The sequence below is a fragment of the Cylas formicarius genome, unplaced genomic scaffold (assembly GCF_029955315.1).
Source record: "Cylas formicarius isolate icCylForm1 unplaced genomic scaffold, icCylForm1.1 PGA_scaffold_7__23_contigs__length_41026272, whole genome shotgun sequence".
Taxonomy (NCBI): Eukaryota; Metazoa; Arthropoda; class Insecta; order Coleoptera; family Brentidae; genus Cylas; species Cylas formicarius.
In genome coordinates, this window is record NW_026844352.1 from 26,884,280 (window position 1) to 26,897,481 (window position 13,202).

Sequence of the window (13,202 nt, forward strand, 5' to 3'; positions counted from 1 at the left end):
AGTGGACGTATAACTATAGATCTCACTTTAAGTAATGTGTCCTATGTACTGCGTAGTGAAATTCTTGCTTTAACCATTTTGTATATTCATGGGGGATAGCGATCCAACTAAAAGTACTAGTAACTCAATAAAGACGTGATTCGAGGTTCTTTGTTAAGATTGTAAGGCAGGATTTACCGTGCACAATGAATCTGAAGGTTTGAGTGCCGCGCCCTAGGGCCTAGTTTTTTTTTTATTAAAAACGAATTCATTACATTACATACATTTTTTTTATTAAAAAAAAAACAATATAGCTGAAGCAAAAGACCATCCTAATTCTGGTATCAAACGTATTGAACATTTACAATGCCTCCTATGTGACACCGATTACTCGTCTCTACCAGTTAGCAATTGCACTGCCGCAAAGTGCACTTATCAGATAGGAATAGGATAGGAAAATTTCGAAATGCTTGCTCGAAACGTATTTAAAAATATTTATGTATTTAATGAGCAAGTGCTTTGAGCTTAGTTTTGGTTAGTTTCGGTAAGCGCACGTGATCGTTTTACCAGATGAGGGATTGGAATGAATTTTGCTACAGTACAATTCCGAACTAATAGAGACAAGCAATGGATCACATAGCAGCCATTGTAGATGTGCAATCGTATTATGTGATATCGAAAAGGAGGTTGAGTAATTTGACCACGCTCGCCGGATACTTTCGGTTGTGAGTTTTAAATGCTTATTGCTTTAAAATGGTAATGGTAGATATCGTTATACCGTGGCTTTTTTTTTCCGGATATTCAGCTATAATTTAGAAGTAAATATGTATTTAAACAGGTCTCAAAAAACACGCAAAAAGGAGGAACCAGTTTAATTGGTTAACATCCTATGTACTGAGAAGTTATTTGTAGCGGACAAGGACATCAAACTGAAGTTTTAACAATCAACAATTATGTACTCGATAATTTTACATGACCTTTACCAGCTGGAATTAGTATTTTTGTTTGATACCTTGGAACTCGTAATGGTGAAAACAGCAATGATAACATTATATATAGCTATTTCATTCCAGTTCTCCGTTGTTGTTACTTTGTTACCTTCGCAAAATGAATGAAATTCATGCTTCAATATTTTTTTTTTCGGACTTTGGTAATGGTAGGTCCTAAAGGATCGCCGCTGGTACAAAACGATTCAGCGGGGAAATAATTCTTTTTTGTTTGAGCTAGACGGTTGCTCCTTTTTAATTTTCCAGCAGCTGCATAGATAATTACAAATGGCAGCGCTTCGACCTCGGCGGACATCTTTTTTTTCGATTTTCGGCTGTTTTTTGCCTGCACAATATCTTATTCTTGATCATTTTTCAAAAAAAATTTTTTCTTGAAAACCATTTTCTTTATTGGAAAAATTCACGAACCAGTATTATGGACCAAAAAATTAAAGTTAAGTTAAAGTTAAAGTCTGAATTGATAAACTAGCATTCCTGCGTTTGACCGAGGAAGTAGAATTATACCAAAAATTAAAGGATCGTCAGATCTATCCGCAGATAACTCGCTCCGTTAAATTATAATTAATTTCTTTATGGCATTTTTTCTCGAATGAAAAATTACTATCAAATTTTGGGTAATATTTTCAGATGCAAAAAGAAGGTAAATTGTTAAAAAGGAATTTGCGAAAGCAAAAACATCGCCTTCCAGGGTTTTCCAGGACGGAATTATTTTATGAAAATGTCAATAAGTTCGAATTTTTACCGATATTTCGACCTTATAGAAAAATTTATTGGGTATTTTTTTCTAAAAATTATTTTTTTATTTCTTCCAGTGTCTAAGCTCATACGAGAAGATTGATATTTTGGCAGACAGTGGAAGTTTATAGGGCCTATCTGTCTTTAAGATACAGGAAAACGTTAAAAAAATCATTTTCCACAAATATCTTAATAAATAACAGATTTTGTCTAAATTCGGCAGTGGTAGACAAATTTATCCTCAATTAGATTCAAATTATTAATTCCAATGGCGCACCGAAAGACACTAACCAATATATTTGCCAAAAAAAGCGCGCCACTATTTTTTTATGTTTTCCACTTTTAACAAATAAAAATTGAAAAAAATTGTTTGTAGTTTCTTTCGTATCACTTATTTTATTACGAAGCGAAATACTAAAAAAATCAGAAACACATTTTTTAAACTGTTTAATCGAAAACTTTTTTTTCTTTAATCAGTGAGGGCTATGGCACACTAATTTTTTAGACACTGTGATATAGATAATTTTTACGGTTGTGTTGTATGAAATAATTTTACTGTTTGAGTATTACTTACTATATTTACCTAGATAGGTTTGCATTCCAAATAAGATAAGATATAATTGTATTTTTTATAATTTATAATCCAGACACCGAAACATTCAGTATATAGTTTCTACCGCCAAGCGTAAGAACAAATTTAATTTTTTTATGCCTAATAAAGAAACATACTAATTGCATGGTATCAAATTCTAATAAAAATAAGTACTTTATTATTACAGATTAATAAATTTATTTTATTCCATATTTACATATTATGTATATATTATTATGCACGTCAATACAAGTTCAAATTGTTTTAATTATTAGTCATAAACTACATAAAATTGTAAACAAATGGTATGCCTCGCGTATTGCAATAAAATGAATAATTTTTCCGGAGATCGTACCGCCACTGCACTTCAATCTAGAAATGTTTATCGCGCAGTATGCCGACGATTTAAGTCTCTCTTCGATGTAATTGTTGTTAAGTATCAAAGTAGATATGGATAGTGAGTTATTATTAATAAAAGTTGACTATTTTTTGGTGAAATCGATTGTATAAAACGTTTAACAAATGGATAAAAATTGTAAGTTATTTGTTGAACAATTAGGTTCTAATAGTGATAATTTAACATTAAGTAAATATACAAATCGCAAGTGGTTTGTTACTTTCCAAAACGTTCACCTGCTACCGTCTTAAAATTAAGCTATAGAATATGATGAGTTTATTGAAGTATGTAGACAGAAAGCTATAATTAAAGCATTATATGAAATTTGGTGGAATTTTCCGCTTCCTTTTAAAAACAAACGCTTAAAGCAACATGTGCTGATACTCGATTCATGTACTGTTCTTGTTTATTATGTCAAATGTTCTTTGTGTGTGCGCTATTAATCGATATTTAAAAATCTGTGACTTGAAAAATTTTGGTATTATCTTAGTTGATAAACTGAGTTTTTATAACATTTTTGCAGTATATATTTTTACATGTTTAGTGTATAATTTAAAATTTTCAGTCTTTATTTCAATGATAAATATAAAGCAACTACCTAATACGGAATGTATAGTAACATGTACATTGTAGATTTTAGATATCGATTAGATTTTCAAATGTTTTATTTCATTAAATTTGTAATAGATGTAGTCAATAATTGATAGCAATGGAATATACCAGAATACTTAAATTTAAAATTCTAGATGATAGCATGCACAAGTGCATTGACCCAAAACAGAAAAATGTCGCGAAACGATTGTTTAGAGTGACTACAAGAGCCCCCAGCGATAAGGCTCTTAATCAGCTCTTTAAGCAAATAACAGATATATCAGGTAAACTATTTTTATTCCTATTTTGGTTTTTTCTTGGCAATTTACCTAAACAGCGGCCTAATGCTCTAAACTACAATAAAACTCCACTACATCTTCACAATTCGGTTTGCCACCATTTTATTATTATGTGTGTGTCTTCCTGTTTGTTAATCAAATCTACACTGTGATGACGAAAAACATTGATCATGACCTTGGTGAGAAAACCTTATAAAATAACAAGAATTTTCATACTTTAGTATTAACTCAAAATTCTTAGGATGTCAGTTTGAGTTGGATTTAAAAAGGAAATATTCAAGTAAACTATACCCATATAGTTCCATAATTAGACTTCCAAGCCCCTGAAGTGATAAATTGTGCAAGTATTTAAATAAAATTAAATAGACGTTCAGAATTGTAGAGTTAATAGAAAAAATGCTTTTATACAGAAAAATATTGTTTCTCTAGGCAAACACATCAACCACTTATCCTCGTCTCATATTTAAAATACACCCGTTCTCGATAAACAAGGTTGCTCTGAGAGAGAAAGAAACACGAACTTTATATAGGTATGACCACCGCATCTTATCTGGTTTCCTCCCTATCTTAAACCGTAAAATAAATATAAAAGTTCCATTTTTTATTTCTCCACAACTAACACAAAACTACAACAAACTACAAAACATATAGAGAATTAAATAACAATCCTAAAAAAATGTTGATAAATTTCGAAGTCCGAAAAGTATGGTTTAAGTAGAAATCCTGTGGGTTTAACTAATGATTTACCAATACTAACAATTCTTGTAGAAACCCGGAGCCTACAAATGTTTTGTGCTAAACTTAATTGCTTTTAGATAAAGCATTTTGGCCAATATAAAGTTGACATCTAATGAGATACATTTGCATGTGCCAACAAAATAATTAAAAAATATAAACCACAAAAACTAAAAACCTTTTTTCATATATATTGGAAAAATAATTATAAATATAAAAATATAGTCTCTAATAGCAAAACATACATTTTGACGTAAAATGCTTCATCTGATTTAAATTATTTCAGAACACCAAGACACGGAAAAGTTCTGGCAAGAAAATATCATAAAGTGGCTAGTGGAGACAATGGCGATTGCAAATACATCGAAAAATTTTCGGGACAACATCAAAACGTTCGCTCTAAAGCTCTCTATATTCTCCTTAAAAGATGCAACTATGTTCAAAAGACTAAGCACGCAGAACGCGGTGGAAAGTATCGTACAACTCGCCAAGAACCACGACAAAATGTTGTACGTCGACCTAATCGATGCATTTGTTGAACACCAAAATGGATTCAATTATGTTAAAGACGCCAATTGTTGGGCCGATATACTTCAGCTAACAACTGAGAGTCAAAACGAAGGAAACCTCGTAGCGGCCACAAAAGGGTTCGACATGCAATATTTTTGCAACCAGTAATGATAATGCCCACTTCATTTTTAGTTACAATGCCATCACAAAATTAATAGAACGAGCTGCAATATTAAACTTGGAGTTTTGCAACTTGGTCCTAAACATAATTAGTTTCCCCATAGTGAACATTCTTCAATATTTACCGGAAAGGATCACCGTGTACTCGTCCGTGAAGGAAATCGTGCTGGAAAGTCTCTACTACAATATAATTTTTAACGCCGAAATACTCGAACGCCTATTGGAGCGCGCAAACTATAACGTGCTTAAACTCTTTGCCGAATTAAAAGTAAAAACAGCATGCGAGAAGTTGTCGTTGATATCAAAGAACGAGAACTTCTCCATAGAGGTGAACAAAATAATTGTTGTTCTGCTGCTGTGCCAGCTTGTTGAAACGTGCGACGGAGTTGAGGTTGCTGACCACGAGGTTTTGTTACGAGGTATTCTAAGCCTAGTCAGGCGGGAATTTGAAAAAGGTATGTATTTTTTGAGCAATTTAGCGTATTGTGCAATTTTATTTAGTAACAACAGCAAAAGGCTTCGGTTCTACGCCCTTAACGACTACGAAGACTGAAAAAACATATATAAAAATTAAAAAAAAAAGTTTAATAAACCGTAGTGATCCAATCGTTGCCCTGAAAATCTTGGCAATACCTGCAAAAGCAAGCAAACTACAAACAACAAAAAATCTAAGCTGTTAAGTGAATTTTATTACAAATATCAATATATCTATAAACAGAATTCACAGCATTATGTATATTGTATATTATTGTGTATATTATGCATATTGTATATTATTGTGTATATTTATATTATGTATATTGTATATTACATTAGTTTTGGCCTTAGGTAAATAGAAGTAATTTCCGTTGTACCAAGGTAATGTCCTAGGGACAGAAAAATGTAAATTCAAATCATTCAATATTGTTTTAAACGCCTTTACCGTATCTGTATATGACGAAAAAATTGAGGATATATCACTCACCTTAAAATGAATATATCTTACAAATTTATTTTGAATTCTTTCAATTTCTTCATTGAAATTTTCTTAATTCTTCAAAATATATAAGAACTAAAAGTTCAGATTTTCACGAAATTATATATTTTGACATGACAATTGTTTCGATAACACCCTGTCTTTATCAAATGTAATATTTACAAACTACCTGCTACTATATATAACGAAAAATGACCATAAAACGTTAATTAATGTTGTTGTGAGAATTTAAGTTTAATAATGGAGAGGTATTTAAATCTAATTGATCCTTAAGCAATACATTTGAATGTCTCATTTTGTCAATCTCCATTGCTTCCAATAAATTTATTAATTTTCTGCTTTTTGTGGCGGTATGTAAATGTATGTAAAATATCAAAATTGTCGTCAAAAATGTGTTTTTATGTGTTTAAGTGTGTAGCCTAATTAGAATCTAGACTATTTTATTTTTAAACGCTCTTTTATGTTCATTAATGCGTTTCTTGAAGGATCTACCAATACAAATTTTAGGGCAAGATCCACACATTTTTGACGACAATTTTGATATTTTACATATAGCCACAAAAAGTAGAAAATTAAATTTATTGGAATCCATGGAGATTAACAAAATGAGACATTCAAATGTATTGCTTAACGAATAAATTAGATTTAAATACCTCTCATTTTTCGGTATATAAAGTAGGAGGTAGTTTGTAAATATTACATTTGATAAAGACACAGTGTTGTCGAAACAATTGTCATGTCAAAATATATAATTTCATTAAAATCCGAACTTTTAGTTTTTATTTATTTTGATAAATGGATTTTCATCAAGTAAAAGCGGTTCAATCCGTAATTCTTGACCCACATACACAATTATATAAAAATTTTATTACGTTAGGATTTATAAGCTCCTTGCAATTTCTGATAAGAAAATTTTTTCCAAATGATCTGAGAATTTAAATTTCGAATCGAGGTGCAACCCCTAACTAGCTCCTTCCTTTCTAAAATATTATTATCTATTTTGTAGTTAGTTATTGCATTAGGTTTATTTGAAAATGTAACAAACAGTGCAATTTTAATTTTATTAAAATAAAGTTGGTTTCACTACTCCATTTTAGTGTGCTATTAATATCCTGTAGCAGATTGCGACTACCGCCAAAATTCATCCGTAGAGGATACACATTTACTACGATTTGCCTTATACAAGCTTATCAGGTCAACGTTGTAAATAATGCTATAAAGATTCGCCATTTTGCATACGATTTACAAATGCGTAGCTAGGGAAAGAATACATTTTACAGAACCACCTGTACCTGACTTAATTACACATTTGATTCGACAATACCTAAACAGGCGTTAGTTGTTAGTTGTATAGTTGTATCCATTAAGACAAATTTTCCAATTAAAATAAATTTATCTGCTTGCTTTCTGCCGATACAAAACAATAGAAATCCAAGCGATATCAATTGTTTTTAAAAACCATTGAAATTAATATAATTCATTTAGAGTAAAACAAAATCTCTTTAATGAAATTACTGTATTTTACTTTTTATATTCTTCTGCTTTCTTCTGTCTCTGACACTTATTCATTTCAAATGTTTACTAACATTGCCTTCTGTGGCAAAATGCGACAGCGTATAAATAAATATTTACCAAATCTGAAGTGAGTCGTAATACTTCTTGTAAGATGCCTTTGTATGCATACTAGTAATAATTCGGTAAATTACAAATGATCGTACAGATATGAACAAAATGGACCCATAATTCTGTATACAGTGTGTTTCCAAACAAATGCAAAGGGTAGTTTGTTACTGGAGTTGGGAGATATCTCGCTACAGATAGGGCTGAAATATAAAACACTAAAGCATTGTCATACTTCATAACTAAAAACTTATGCAATGACATATTTTTTTATTTTAGAAAAATAAAATGTAAAGCATTGATTGCATTTTGAAACAAAAAAAATAAAAAAGGTAATGTAGTTGGGTGCTAACTAAAACATAAAAGAAAAAAGAAAATAAAATGAAATTAGAAAAAAGAATGATAAATGCAGTCTAATTCAATCCTCAGAAAGTAATACTTCCGTAATATTTTATTGTTCAATCTACTCTAGTTTTTAAAATAAAAAGTGATAACTTTGTTTTTGGCCATTTTTGTATCTCCACATTTTTGATGATTGATTTTACAACCAAAGTTTATATAACAAACTACACCTTGAATAATGATAAATGATAAACGTCATAGTCAAAAAAAGTATTGAAATTCAAATAATTTCCCCCATTTTTTAGTTGTTAATTTCTGGTGACTATAAGGTACTCTTCTCGTATTTGGCTAAAACGCACCTTTCTCGAAAAAAAAATCATTTAATTATTTTATTGTAGTGATTTCTTTAGTTAAAAACTCATGGTGAAGTTTATTTTTCTGTTCTCCAAACGTCTAGCAATTAATTATATTCTTAAAATCGTTATATTAGATACAAACCAATTATATCATTAACAAAAAACATTTTTTAAATTAGATAAGGTACTCAACCGTCTACGATCCTCTTTTACCGCCTCATTGCTCTGCCATAGCATATGCGAAGATATAATCTATTTCTCAATTTGAAAAAGTGTTAAATATTAAAAATAGCTCTTTTCGGAAAACAAGCAGCGCAATTTCAAGATGTTTAGTTTCTTTTCTGGTTTTACAGGTCACCTTAAAGCCTCCTGCAAAATGTGTGGATACGCTCAAAAATGCTGGATATCTGTGCGGAAGAGATTACCTAAATATTTGCAAAATAGGCGGCTAATTGATTTGGAATTCCAGCTGATGGTGACCCAATTGACGCCGCTATTTTCTATAATTAAACGAATAAATCCGTCGACGACACGAATTTACTTCATGGATGAAGATCTGAAGGTATGCTACATGGTACAGGCTTGTCGAAAACTGAGCACTTTATCGATATACCTAGGTAAACAGGTATTCTTTTTCTGGGAATCGTCGCTATTGCATTGTAACTTTTAGGGTTTAATTTGTTAGATATGATGTTTAATTTTCCCTTGTTCGAAACTGAACATGTCGCTTTACATACAATGACGGAAACAATGGAATATTACAGTCCAGAATGCCTGGGCATGTGTTTCGAAATGCTCATGTACTGCTTAAACGAGATCATGGACTACGTAATTGGGGCTGCGCGATCGGAAGTGCCGCTGAAAGAACAAATCTTTATCAATCATCTTCTCAAATGTATCATGTCCTTCGTAGAAGCTTTCGATTTGTCGTGGAGGCATAGCGTCACCGCCGTAGACGTCGTATCTTTGATAATCGAGTTCCTCAGCTACGAAATGTGGACTACGGAAGTAGATAGATAGTTTTTTAGTGACTCGATGTCGTTTACTACATAATCGAAAGTTTGCAGATCACCGTGGCTGGTTTGAAATTGCTCAATTTGGCTTTACAAAAAAACATGTCTCCGAATTTGGTTCTCCTAATCGACGCCTCTAGCGACTCATCTTTGATCGACATCGGTCCCTTGCTGTACTCCAGTTGCCTTGACAGCAGTTGGGAAATCAGGGACACGGCACTTAGCGTGTTGCTGACGGTTTTCGTTAAGGCCAATAGTAAATACCACAAACGTACGTCAATATTAGTTTTTCCGGCAATCCCAATCCAAAAATACAAGCGAAATCAAATTTCAATTGACTGTGTAGTGTGTCGCTGCAATTTTGGAAAAGCGTTTTTTCTCTCATTCATTACAATCGACATTTACATTAAAGGTTTTGTTTTATTTAGATTTTCCCTGTCTGAAAGGTGTATATTCCGAAATAGACCTTATGAATTGGGTCGCCACCATGGCACTCGATGACACCAACTTAAACGTTAGAGCCAGCGCTTTAATATGCCTTCAACAAATGGCCGAAATTGAGGAAGGCATATCCGAAGATATATTCCAATGTCACGTAAGTCAAGTAAATAAAACATGTTTTCCTGGATTTAACTCCCAAATATAGGGTGAAGTATATAACATGCTAACAAATGAACCCGAGCCGACTATCAGAAATGAAGCAGTGGTTTTAATAAGCAAAATCTACAAGAATCGTAATACTCCAGAAGAGGATTTGTTGAAAATATACGCGAGTATGGAACAGGTAGCCTGTACAGATAAAGACGCCCAAGTGCAATCGAACGCAATCAGATTTTGGGAAATAGTCATACAGAAGCATTTAACAAAACAAGGTATACTCAAAAATTGTCACCGGTGACCCTGAGTGGGACAGGGAAAACTCCCTACCAATGCTAATACATATTTCGGGAATTAAAAGTGATTTCGTAGATAGTTTAGTTTAGTTTTATGAACATATAGGCTGTTTCTAAATTAATAATAAATATTTCATTGGATGATTTTTCAACAAAAATTACCTATCATATAAGTTTTTCTTTCGATTACCTTTTCTTTCAAGTATAGTCGTTTGAAATTGTACAAGAAGAATTTTGAAAATGAACTTTGGCTGATATGTGATGACTTATTTTTTTATTTGACAACCGTGTGTCTTTTTGAATATTTAACACTTTTGTTGCCAAATTTCATAATAAAGGTATGTTGGTAATAAAAGTGTAAATTTATATTTTTAAACTAACCAAAACTTGTTTCATAAAATTTCGAAAGAAATTCAGATTTTTTTTGCATAAAAAAAGTGTAAATTCATGAGCGTTTTACAAAATTCGCAATTTTTTACTTGCACTTTTTATCAAGAACATAAAATTTCGTAAAAAGTTTCTTAACACTATTTTTTTATGAAATGTTGTCCAAAAATTGTGAATGTCCAAAAAAGTAGGATATGGCCCTTCTATATTTCGTAATATTGGTATCAAATACAATCATAACTAAAGTGTAAATTTAAATTTAATAAACAAGGAGTAAATTACAGACCGAATAACATTCGAACCAATTTAGAGCGTCGAACTAGACTTTTTCAATGATTTTTTAAAAAATAATTTTCCAGTTCTTCTCGAAATATAAAGGGATCTCCATTCAATACTATCCAGGAAAGATCATAATATCCAGGGAGGCTCACTAAACAACCGAAAAAAATTTAGGTAAGTTTGGATGATATAGACGAATTCTACCTATCCCGGCAAATATACCTACAAAAATATTTTTCATACGAGTTCATTCTTTTTCAATATAAGTTGGGAGAAGTTACTCCTTTTCCCACGATAACAGGTCTGATCGGTGATTACATGGAGTGTGATGACTATAAACGGATGTAGTTCCTTTTAGGAATGGTTGATGGCGAATTTCCTGAAGTAACTTTTTCAAAAGAATTGAAAAAAATTGTCACGATCACCGTCTACGAGATTAAGAAGCGGCTGATCGATGCATTGAACCAACTGAGCTATATTGGTTGTCTGGCGATATTCGTCGATATAATTCAGAGCAAAGGAACTTCCCAGGAAGTCTTTACGACAGCTCTGGACGTAGTCACAAACTTTCACGAACTACTCAGGAAGTACCAAGTTAATGGTAAATGTATTTCATATTGAAACTCTACTAACACACCGAGTTCGTAGATCACGTCTGAAGTTATCGAAGAAAGTTTAACGACTTCGACGGCGTCCGAGAGTTTTGCATCGTCGTCCGCTCAGTTTCAGCAAACCGATCAACTAATTGATGAGATAGTCAATGAGATAGATTCCGAAGCCGATCTTCTGTCCAACATTGATACCGTAAATAACTACGAGGTTTGTACTTTTAAAATTTGCCTACTTATACATTACAGTGTGTACAGAAACAGTGCTGGAGTCAGCGTTCGCTTCTAATATCCAATGTCAATTTATCGATATGCTATTGATACCTCATAACCAGGGCTAAATTTCGGTGTTAACGTTTCGATGAAACGTCGGCTGCACAACATTTGTTGCATATATTTTTTGCAAAATGACAAATTTCAGTAGGTTTGTTTTAAAGGTAGCGGTTGGCAGCGGAGCGAGTGTTTAATAAACGAGTGACTGAAATTTATCTGCCTGTTGCATACTATTCTTTTCCTACATTCATTCACTGAGTCACGTGTGACGTGGCTGTCAGAACTGGCAAATGTCAAATGGCCATCAGTATTTAAAATCTGCTGTACACATCCGATCAATCTCACACCCCTGCCTAAAGCACCATTTATGTATCCAAAAAAAATAAAATTCTGTTACGAGTACAAAAACGGTATGCTGCGATTGGTCATAGAAAAGGGTCACTGAATAGTAGCACGTTTATAACCAGTTTTATACACACACGCACTGGTTTAATTACTAATTGTCGTTCTTGCAGTTATTAATATTATGTAATTCATTTAGGGCTTTCTGTCTCTACTTGACGTAGAAAAACTTGCATCGACGAATACGAAACGATTTGTGACGCCCTACGAGTTCGTAGATTTTCTTTACGAGACGTTACCAATGATAATAGACGAGAAACGTCGCGAGTCGTCAGACTTCGATTCGTTTACAGACGATGAGGTTGAAGATTAAGATTGAAATTGTGCTTATTAATAAAAATTGTATGTTATAAATTTCGACGAAACATTTTATAAAATTGTAAATAAATCTCTACAAAAATAATGTTTTTAATTTTCCTGGAAATAATTTTTCCACATTTAAACAACATATACAGCAGCATCATATGATCAAAATTTGCTTTTAATTTAACTGACAATAATAACATATAAGAGTTAGTTGGCGATGCGCACTTAAGGGCTTGAAACATAAGTTCGTTGTTTTCGGGACCTGTAATAGTTTTTAATAAATCCAGGTGGAGAGTGACATGGTTGTTTATTGAAATGTTTAGTCGTTATTAAATGGTCTTCCAAAAAACATTTTAGACTTCTGAATATCCTGGATGGGACAACCTGTTCCATCTATTCATAACTTCTTCCGGAGTGGCTTGAACATTCGTTTACGTTGACCGTTTTTAGCATTTATTGATACTGAGAACGAAAGGCCCCGAGGTACTTTTGATTTTGAAAGGTTCTAATGAAAATGCACATATTTGTCGAATTTCAAACTTGTCATTTTTAGTTTTAATTTCAAATTTCAAAGACTCGTTATAAGTATCGCAAACATACGTAGTTTAGCCAACAACGGGTAGACTAACCGTACAGGATTGCCCGGTAAAAGTTCAGGTTTTTCCGACAACGTCCTGGAAAACCTACTCGTCCTAGATTGTGCAGGATTTTTCAATTTAGTT

The 13,202-nt window shown here is 32.4% G+C and overlaps 1 protein-coding gene across 7 annotated transcripts; it reads left to right on the top strand.

Moving 5' to 3' along the window:
• The first annotated feature begins 566 nt into the window (after nucleotides 1–566).
• On the top strand, nucleotides 567–12,563 carry LOC132705583 (uncharacterized). 7 transcript variants are annotated; one of them, XM_060676249.1, is made up of 12 exons: nucleotides 567–704; nucleotides 3,457–3,585; nucleotides 4,622–4,982; nucleotides 5,038–5,480; nucleotides 8,673–8,936; nucleotides 8,990–9,327; nucleotides 9,387–9,603; nucleotides 9,761–9,927; nucleotides 9,979–10,204; nucleotides 11,250–11,485; nucleotides 11,540–11,710; nucleotides 12,314–12,563. In XM_060676249.1, the coding sequence occupies exons 2-12, from the start codon at nucleotides 3,465–3,467 to the stop codon at nucleotides 12,485–12,487; spliced, it is 2,718 nt and encodes a 905-aa protein (XP_060532232.1). In that variant the 5' UTR covers nucleotides 567–704; nucleotides 3,457–3,464; the 3' UTR covers nucleotides 12,488–12,563. The 7 variants fall into 7 exon arrangements, 5 of the variants coding, with proteins under 5 accessions (XP_060532232.1, XP_060532230.1, XP_060532233.1 ...); XM_060676247.1 differs by lacking the exon at nucleotides 567–704 and adding an exon at nucleotides 2,676–2,848; XM_060676250.1 differs by lacking the exons at nucleotides 567–704; nucleotides 3,457–3,585 and adding an exon at nucleotides 2,694–2,848.
• The last annotated feature ends 639 nt before the right edge of the window (nucleotides 12,564–13,202 follow it).

Coding starts and splice junctions, on each gene's coding strand:
- LOC132705583 (XM_060676246.1), top strand. CDS start 3,420: ATGGAATATACCAGAATACTTAAATTTAAAATTCTAGATGATAGCATG. Junction 4,983..5,037: donor CTCGTAGCGGCCACAAAAGG/GTTCGACATGCA, acceptor CTTCATTTTTAG/TTACAATGCCATCACAAAAT. Junction 10,205..11,249: donor GAAGCATTTAACAAAACAAG/GTATACTCAAAA, acceptor AGTTCCTTTTAG/GAATGGTTGATGGCGAATTT.